This window comes from Nothoprocta perdicaria, unplaced genomic scaffold, assembly GCF_003342845.1.
Source record: "Nothoprocta perdicaria isolate Ctin4 unplaced genomic scaffold, notPer1 scaffold_170, whole genome shotgun sequence".
NCBI lineage: Eukaryota > Metazoa > Chordata > Aves > Tinamiformes > Tinamidae > Nothoprocta > Nothoprocta perdicaria.
The window spans coordinates 1,519,146-1,528,272 of record NW_020454872.1 but is presented as its reverse complement, the minus strand read 5'-3'; the positions used below and the strand labels follow the sequence as shown (position 1 = coordinate 1,528,272).

Below are 9,127 nucleotides of genomic sequence, written 5' to 3'. Positions count from 1 at the left end.
CCAATGCAGTCCAAGCTCTGCCTTGACCGTCCAAGTCGCTCCGATGCAAGCCATGCTGAGCTGATCCGCTCAAATCCACACCGAGCTAATCCCATCTGAGTCAGGCTGATCCGAGCCGAGCCGAACCGAGCTGAGCCAAGCAGACTGTGCAGCACCCAGCTGAGCCGAACCGATCTGATCCAACTGGAGCTGAGTCAAGCTGATCCGATTGGAGCCAAGCCAAACCAAGCAGATCTGAGCTGATCCAATGCAGTTGGAGCTGCATTGACCCAATCCAGTCAGAGCCGATCGGAGCTGGGCTGAACCGAGCTGATCCGAGTCAATCCAATCTGTTCGGAGCAGGGTGGAGCGGAGCCAACTGATCTCATGCAAGTCGAGCAAACTCAGTCAGAGCTGTATTAAGCTGAGCTGACCCAATCCAGCCAGTTGATCGGAACCGCGTCTGAGCTGATCCGGATTGATCCAATGCGGTCAGAGCCAAACCAATCCAAGCCGAGCTGACCAAAGCCGAGCCAAATCAGACTGATTGGATGTGACATGAGGYGAACAGAGCTGATGGGAGCCAAGCCGAACTGAGCTGATCCGACTTGGTTGGAGCTGAGCTGATCCAATCCGAGATGAGTGGATCGGAGCTGAACCAAACCAGGCTGATTGGAGCCGACCCAGTCTGAGCCGATCTGATTGCAGCCCAATGGAGTCGAGCTGATTGGATCCAGTCCGATTGGAGCGTAGCAGATCCAATCGGATCTGATCGGAGCCAACCCAGTCTGGGTAGATCGGAGCTGATTGGAGCTGAGCTGACCCAGTCGATGCGATCGAAGCCGATTGGATTCGATCCAATCAGAGCCGATCTGATCCGTTGGGAGCCGAGGGGCAGCCGAGCCGACCTGAGCCGATCCGATTGGATCCGAACCGATCGGGGCCGAGCCCACGAGATGCAGAACCGAGCCGAGGCGCGGGGAGCGGAGCCGAAGGGGGCCGAGCGGGGCCGGGCCGGGCCGGGCGGCGGGGCTGGCCGCCCGCCAGCGCTTTCTCATAAACCACATGGGCGGCAGCCGCTATAAAGAGCAGCGCGGCGGCGGCGGCGGCTGCAGCCCGGCCCGGCCCGGCCCCGCTCCGCTCCCCGCTCCGCTCCCCGCTCCGCTCCCCGCTCCGCTCCGCTCCCCCGGCAGCCCCGGCCGTCCCCATGCGCCGCCTCGGAGCCCAGGTACTGCCGGCACCGGGGACAGCACCGGGACCAGCCCCCTTTCCCCCCACCCTGCGTCGCCACCCTCTTGTTGAGGGGGGCACCGGGCATCCCGTGCGGGGGGCGCTCGGTTTTGGGGAGGGYAGCTGGGGTTACGGAGGGCAGGTTCCTTATGGGGGGGCAGCTGGTATTGGGGGGGTGACAGGTACCCTGCAGGGGTGGGGGGAGTGCTGAGCACGGAGGGGGTGCACCCGGTGTGGGGGGCGGGGTGGGTGCTGTGCATCGGGGGTTGCACCCACTATGGGGGACACCCTGTATTGGATGGGGGGTCAGGCCTGAGCATGAGGAGACATTGGCATAGGGACATCTAGTTTTGGGGGGTCAGGCCTCTAGCATTTGGGGGGACACTGAGCGTGGGGAGGGGCTGCACCCAGGATGGGGATGCACCCAGTACTGGGGTGCACCCAGCCCCCATGCACGGGGAGGCCACTCTGCATAGATGCCCCCAACATGCGCATGCAGCGGGCAGCTTATGGGGCATGCAGCACGGGGTCGGGGGGGACGTCACAGCCCCGCGCCCCATTGCCCCCCACGCGGCCCGCGTGCCCGTCCGCGGGTGCCGGCGCAGCGGGTGAGGCTGCAGCGAGCCGTGGCCGCGGCTCCGCGGGGCCCGGCCGGCATCTGCTCTTTCACAAGAGAGAATTCCTGGGCTCCCTCCAAGGGAAATTCCCCCCGCCCAGCACCCGCAGACACTCTCTCGCTGCCGGACACGGGGGTTACCCTGCCCCGGGGCTCTGCCCCGCGCGCCGCCTCYGTGTCCTTTGGCTCGGAGCCGGCTGGGATTTGGGTGCTCTGGCAGCACCGGCGCTTCCAAGGGCTTTGGAATGATGCCAGCACTGGGGAATGGAAAGAGCCCTGCGGGGATGGCGTGCTGAGGCCAGGGTCCAGCAGAGAGCGGGAGCATCCGGGTGGGCTCAATATGTCCCATGGCTTCCAGGAGCTGCGGAAAAGGAGGAAAAATAGCATGAGAGACAGGATTGGCACAGGAGAAGTCCAAGGAAGGGCTGGCMTGGGGAAAACAGAGGCATCCCTGGGACTTGGTCCCTGCAAAAGTCATGTCCAGGCTTGTGCTCAGCTTGGCAAACGCCCGCTGTCCCGGCATCCCGGAGAAGCCCTGCTCGGGCGCGGGGTGCTCGCGGGCAGCGCACGGATGCTCTGCCCTGCTGCCCTGCAGGTGTCCCTGCTCTCKGCCGCCCTCCTGCTCCTGTGCTGCGGCATCCCGGAGACGGAGCAGAACAGCTACTGCCAGCAGATCATCACGCCCGACCACCTGGCCCAGCTGCAGGAGCTGGTGAGCGCCCGGCTCCCAGCACCCATGGGTGCGCCAGGCACCTGGGCGCTTTGGGAATGTTGGTGGGGAGAGAAAGCACSGCGGAGGGAAAGTGCCGGGTGGCCGAGTGTGAGAAATGAGGCGATGGGCATCAGCAAGGAGGGACGGGTGCATGGAGGGGAGGACCGATGGGCTTCAGCAGCGCAGGGGTTAATGGCGAGGAATCCGGCTGCATTCCTGAGTCCAGCTGCTTGCCTGGAAGCTGGGCTGGCAAAGGGAATGGGATGGAGGGCGGGCGAGTGGGGAGGGCTGGGGCCGCCGGGGCCGCTGAGGCCGTGGCCACCGGAGCCAGCAGGGCTGGGGCCACCAGCGCCTTGGCACCCGGAGCGGCGGCTGGAGCAGCGCTCGGCTCCCGCGGCGCCTGCGATGCCGGCTCGTGGCGCTGATGCTGCAGGGAGGAAGCGAAACTGAGAGATGCAGAGGGGTTTTATCGCTGGTTATTCGCTTTTGCGGCCACCCACGTACGGCCGACGGAGCCCAGCTACTTTGCATCCTTGCCGCTCGCTCGCACCGGGGCCTGGCGGGCGCCGCGCTGGCCGCGCCACTGCCGGGGGTGGTTTTTCCCGCAAACGCGGCCTCCTCGCACCCTTCTCTGCGACGCCGTGCGGGTGCCCGTTGCCCCGGGGGCGTTATCGGAGCGCCGCAGGTTCGCGCAGAAGCTGCGGTTTCGCCGCCGGAGATTGCAGCGCCGGGCGCAGGGGCGTCCGCGGGGGAACCGGCCCGCGCCGCGGCCCYGCCGGATAATGGAGCGATTGTTTCCGAGCGGCTGCGCTCCTGGCAGCCGGAGCGCTCCCGCCTTGGGATGCAGCCCTGGAGTGGCGCTCCGGGCCTGACAGCACAGTGGTTTTTTTTGGGGAAGGGAGGAGATYAGGCATTTCCAGGGGGGTTCCCCCTGTTTTCTGCTATCGGAAACGGTTGCAGCCGCCGTGCCTGGTGTTGCACAAAGCGCCACGGCGCTGCCCAGGCTTGCACGACCCTTTTGCCTCGTGCGCGGTGGCTGGGAAAGCAGCTCTGCTCTCGGCAAGCCCGGGCGCGGCCGTTGGGATGGGAGGAAGGCGATAACCGGCCTGCGGAGCAGGGGCTGCCGCGGGTTTAGGGCACACTGGTGACATCCCGCTGTGCTCTTTCAGGCTGACACACAGATGCTGCACCCGGGCAGGGTCTCCTTCACCTTCATCCATAAGGAGCAACTGGTGAGTGGCTCCTTTCCGTGCACCAGGGGGTTCCTGGGGGCTTTGGGACACCCCCCTCGGGGTGCATCGCTCCTCATGTCCCTTTGGGCGACAATGCTGTGTCTGCCTTTGCAGAATGATTCCATCTGCTACGTGAAAGCCGCCTTTCCCTTGCTGGGGGAGCTGCTGGGCCGGACGGTGTTCAAGGAGAACTCGTCCAACGCCAGGAGGCTGCAGGTGGTGCAGCGCATGTACAGCCGCATCGACGAGAATGTGGACCCCTGCATCCGCGAGGAGGACGACGAGGAGAGAGAGGTGCGCCCGGCCGCCTTCCCGGGGCCCTCCGCACCCCCAAACCCCACTGCTGCGGGCGGATGTTGCATGCAGAAGGTGTCACATGCAGATCTGATTTTGCATGCAAATGTTGCACGCAGCTTGTGCATGCAAATGCTGCACGCAACGCCTTTTGCGTGAAGGTGTCACGTGCAGACGTCACGTGCAAATGGTGTGTGCAGCAGGGGTTGCGTGCGGGAGTCACGTGCACATGTGTGCAGAATGAGTTGTGTGCAGGTGTTGCATGCAGAAGGCGCTGCATGCAAATGCCWTATGCAGATGTTGCACGAAGAAGCAGTTGTGTGCATGCAGATGTGACAGGACGCGCAGATGCATTGTGCAGATGTTGYGTGCAGGTGGTGTCACATGCAGATGTGTGCAGATGTTGCACGCAGGAGCCGTTGCATGCACAGTGTCACGKGCAGATGTTGCCTGCAGAAAGGGGTAGCGTACAGATGCGTGCAGATGTTGCAYGCAGAAGGGGGCCGAGGCCGCTGACCCCCCGGCTCCCCCGCAGCTCTCGCAGAACTGCCTGGCCGAGTTCAGCACATCACCCTACGAGATGCTGGTGCTGGTGAAGCGCTTCTTCGAGGAGCTCGCCGTGCTGCTGCAGCGCCAAGAGACCTTCGCCAAGGACTGCAGCCACGTGTACCGCGCGCGGTGCCCGTCGCCCCGGCGTCCCACCGCCTCGGCACCGGGTAAGGGGCTGCTTCCCGCCCGCGCGTCTCCGGCCACTGGTCGGAGCCGGCACGGCCCGTGTCCATGTGGCTCCCTGTCCTGAGGCTGCTGGCTGCCTAAGCTGTGTCTGTGCATGTCCCCGTGTGTCTCCATGCGGGTTTGGCAGTCTGGAGAAGGGGCTGAACATCCCAGAAAAGCCCTTTGGAAGATCAGGATTGAGGCTGCAGCTGGCTGAGGCGGGAAACCCAGCTGGAATAAGCCTAGGAAGGGAATGTGGAGGCCATTCCGTGTGCCCGACTTAGCGGAGTCACTCTGGCACCCATTGCTGCATGTGCGGGTCCAAGGTCCTGGCCTCAGTTCCCCATCTGGCTGCACGGAGCCAAAGGCTGGAGAGTCTCCGTGGGGCGAGCTTGTGGTCCGGAAGAGCCCATGCTGCTGCCTGCGCTTCCGTGCGCTCCGTCTGCACGCCGGATCCGTGGGCGGTCGGAGGCGCCATCCCTTCCACATCCCGGCTCCTGCCAGCCATGCCGAGCTTGGATCAGCCCTTGCCAGCGGCTTGGACACCGTTTGCCCTGCATCCATCCCCCCTCTCCGCTTGCTCCCGCTTGCTTCCAGCGGCTCTGCAGGGCCCCGGGCGGCCGCTCACGCCGCGACCTCTTCTCTCCTCTTCTTGCAGGTGTGGGGACAGATGCCGCTGGCCATGAGCTGTCCCCTGCCCTCCCTCCYGCCACGCAGCACTCCCTCTCTGCTTCTAGCGCCCCGGTGCCTTCTGGCCACCCCCACGGTGCCCTGGCTTGGCCACCCGCCACCGCCGCCGACGGGGGCTCGGGGACCGAGGAGGAACTGGGCGCCTGGCTCGGGGCGCCCGCGTCGCCCAGTCCTGCCATGCAAGCGCCGGCCGCGCTCCCAGATGCTCCTGGCACGGCCGGCCTGGTGGCGGGGGACATCTCGGCACCGCCCGGGGGCGTGGGGCTGGCGCAGAGGGCTCCCCAAGCGGGCACGGCGGCACCGGAGCCCCCGGAGCGCCACGGAGCCTCCGTCCTGCTGCCGGAGGAGGCTCCCGGCGAGGCCAGCGGAGCCGGGCAGCCTGTGGGGCAGGCGCCACAGCCAGTGGCGCGGCTCCGCGTGCCGCGGCCGCCGGCAGCTCCGGAGCGGCACGCCGGCGCCTGGGGCCCGAGCGGCCCGCGCGAGCGCCACGCCGGCGGCCCCAGCGCTCACTCCCGCTTTGTCCCGAGCGCAGAGCAGCGCCGCAAGGAGCCGCGAGCCGCCGCGAGCCGCCGCGCGCCCCTGCTCGCCAGCGCCGTGGCCAGCGCCGTGGCTGTGCTGCTCGCCGTGGGCGGGCTGCTCTTCTACAAGCGCAGGGTGAGGACCGCGACCCTCGCCCGTGGCCTCGCGCCTGCTGGCTCCCCGGCCCCAGCTTCCTCATGGGGTGGCACCACGCATTGGGGGGTCCTATTAGTTCCTATTAGTTCCTATTAGTTCCTATTTGTTCCTATTAGTTCCTATTAGCCCCCCTCGGGCTGGGGGGCTGGAGCCGTCCCTGCAGCTCATCCCTCTTTTCCTTCTTTCTCCCCGCACCAGATCCTGCGGCGGCGGCCACAGCAGAGTGAGCAGGACCCGGAGGAGCCGGAGCGCCGGTGGGTTTGCTCGGGCAGGGGGAGCAGGAGGGATCCCCGCGCCCGCCGCCGTCCATCACATCCCTTCTCCCTCCTTACCCCGTCCTTGCTTTGCATCCAGGGTGCTGCGGGGGGGCCACGCTGAGCTGGACATGCAGGAGCTATGAGGTGAGCACCCCAACCTCAAGAAATCCCCTCCCCAACTCCTGCTGCCCCTGGGGTCCCCCGCACCCCTCTGCCCATATTCCCGCCCATAGCGGGAATCCTGTCACCGGGACTTGTTTTCCCATGGGAACATCCGCGGGAGGCCCCTGCCGCCTTCTCTGACCGCATCCTAACCTCCCTGCTCTCGTTTCCACCCCTCCAGGGTCCGAGAGGGGCCGCGATGCTGCTCGGGGACCCCCGAGCCGGTGCCGCCGGGCCGGTGACGGCGGCGGGCGAGGACAGATGGCCGGAGCCAGGGGCCGGGACATGCGGATGCGCCCGCCGCCCCCCCGGCCYGGCTCGTCCCCCCCCCGTCCCCGGGTGACGTTTTTTAGGGGGGGCACACGCACACTGTGAATATTTAAAGCCCCGCATTGGCGGTGTCTGGAGGTCCGTCCGTCCCCCGGGCGCCCGAGCTGGTCTCGGGCTGTGCCTTGGTGCCTTGGCTCCCTATTCCCGGCGTTCCCCCGAGCTCCGTGCGGGAAGAGCCCCGTGGCGGGGATGCTCTAGGGGGAATGAATGAATGAATGAATGAATGAATGCTTCCCCCCTGCCCAGCCCCTGAATGTGAAGTTTGGCCCCTGCTGCTCCGGGGGATCGAAAGTATTATTTTTCTACAACGGGGAAACTACGCAGATGGACCAAATATGTTGGGTTTTGCAGTTCTTTTTTTTTTTTAAAGAAAGCGTTAGTATTAATTTTTATACACGTATTTATGGCTGCCCAAACGGGGATCGTGGAGGGGGACGGATCACAAGCACAGGAGCCTCCCGCGTCCCTGGGGATGGGTTAAACCTCGCCTGCAACCTGTGTCAGATGCGTTTCTGCCTTGTGGGTTTTTTTGCCTTTTTTTTTTTTTTTCTTTTATACATGGAGAGGTCAAATTATTTTATATAAAGTCATTAAAAAAAAAGTCTATTTAAAAAAATAAACAGAAAGCGGCTTGTATATTTAATATTAATAATAAAAGTGGACGTGTAGCACTTTGTAACAGAGGGAGCTGGTTTTGTGTGTGTGTCGGGGGGCGGTCTGTCCTCCCTGTCCCCTGGGTTGGGGACATGGGACAAGGAGCCCTGTGGCGGGCGGCTCCGTGCGCTTCCTGGGGCCGTTCCCGCTTGGAGAGGCAGAGGCTGAGGAGCTGTTTCCGCTGGGCAAGCGGAGGCCAAATCCCTTTTTTTTCCGGCGCCGTCTTCCTCTCCGGCTGCCGGGCTGCGGCGCCGGGGGCTCCGGGGGCTCCGGGCAGGATGCAGCCCGCGCGAGGCCGCGGTTGCTGACACCGGGATTCCTCGAGGAACGTTTCCCGCCGCCTCCGGCGCCCGCTGACTCAGCCGGGCCCTTCCTCTCCCCCACGGGGGCTTTCCCAGCTCCTCTTCCCAGGGAAGTGGGACCTATATATATATGTATTCCCTGGCACTTATGGTCGCGGTGGGGATGATGAGGGGTCGGTGCCTGGCACCACTCGGTCGGGGTGGGCAGCGCTGGCAGCACAGCGGCTTTCCTGGCAATCGGGAGCGGGTGTTAACTCTGGAGAGGAATGATGGTGGGATGCAAGCGTGGCTGAGCTCCTCRGTAGAGCACAGAGGAAGGGGAGCAGGCAGCAGAGCGGCTTTTTGTGCTACCTGGAGAAGGTGTTAACTCCGGGGTGGAATGATGGCAGGACATCCTTGGGATGACAGCAGCAGGCACGATTACCTCTCTGAATTTAACTCCCCCAAGCTCTTATCCCCTGATGCCTCTGCTTGCTTGGAGCAGCCCAGACCTGCAGGAGTTTTGCCATGGTGGGGGGTAGGAGAAGGTCATTAACACYGCAGCTAATTAGCGCTGCTCTGCAGCCCAGGAGGGCAGCTTGGGGCCCAAACTCCTGGGTATTGGGCAGCACCATGGGGGTCCAGCTGCCCCWTCCTCCCCGGCACCAAGGGCCACAGACGCCCCCAGGCCACCCCAGTCCTGCTGACACGGGTGCTGCTCCGCTGCCTGCAGCGGGAGGGGAAAAAAAAAAAAAGCCTGGAATGACTCTGGGAAAAGCTGCTCCGGCTGTGCCGCAAACAGAGACTGCTGACGGGGCAGAGCAGCCCAGAACGGGGCCCGCGGCCGGCGCAGCCCGACCCGTCCCGGATCGCTGGTGGCTTCGCTGTCCATCCCCCTCCGGGAGCTGCTTGGTGCCACCGCGGAGGGGTCGGGTTCCGGCCACCGGCCCAGCCCAGGGGTGTTTTGCTTGGCGGCCGCAGTGATTTGGGTTGAAAAATGTTATCTGCAATCCTCCCCTGTGGYGGCATTTTCACCAAAAATGCGACTGTTTTCCCCATTTTGCAACCATGCGGGAGCCTTGGGTTCCCAAAGGCAACACACAAGGGCATGGAGGACATGGAGCTCCTATAGATAAGGGAATAAAGGGTAAAGAGAGCAGTGATGCACCGAGCCCTGGATCTTTGCAGGATTAAGCCAAGCCCTCGGAGCACATTCCTGCTCCAGGTGCTTGTGGGCTGGATGCTCTCCCACCGCTGGATACAGGTTGCACATGCATGGTGCTGGGGGGGTGCAGGCCACC

At 64.5% G+C, this 9,127-nt stretch overlaps 1 protein-coding gene across 1 annotated transcript; it reads left to right on the top strand.

Moving 5' to 3' along the window:
• The first annotated feature begins 2,396 nt into the window (after nucleotides 1-2,396).
• Nucleotides 2,397-6,803, top strand: CSF1 (colony stimulating factor 1). The gene is made up of 7 exons (XM_026036065.1): nucleotides 2,397-2,537; nucleotides 3,707-3,769; nucleotides 3,884-4,063; nucleotides 4,599-4,779; nucleotides 5,436-6,121; nucleotides 6,341-6,396; nucleotides 6,743-6,803. The coding sequence occupies exons 1-7, from the start codon at nucleotides 2,397-2,399 to the stop codon at nucleotides 6,801-6,803; spliced, it is 1,368 nt and encodes a 455-aa protein (XP_025891850.1).
• Nucleotides 6,804-9,127: the final 2,324 nt, after the last annotated feature.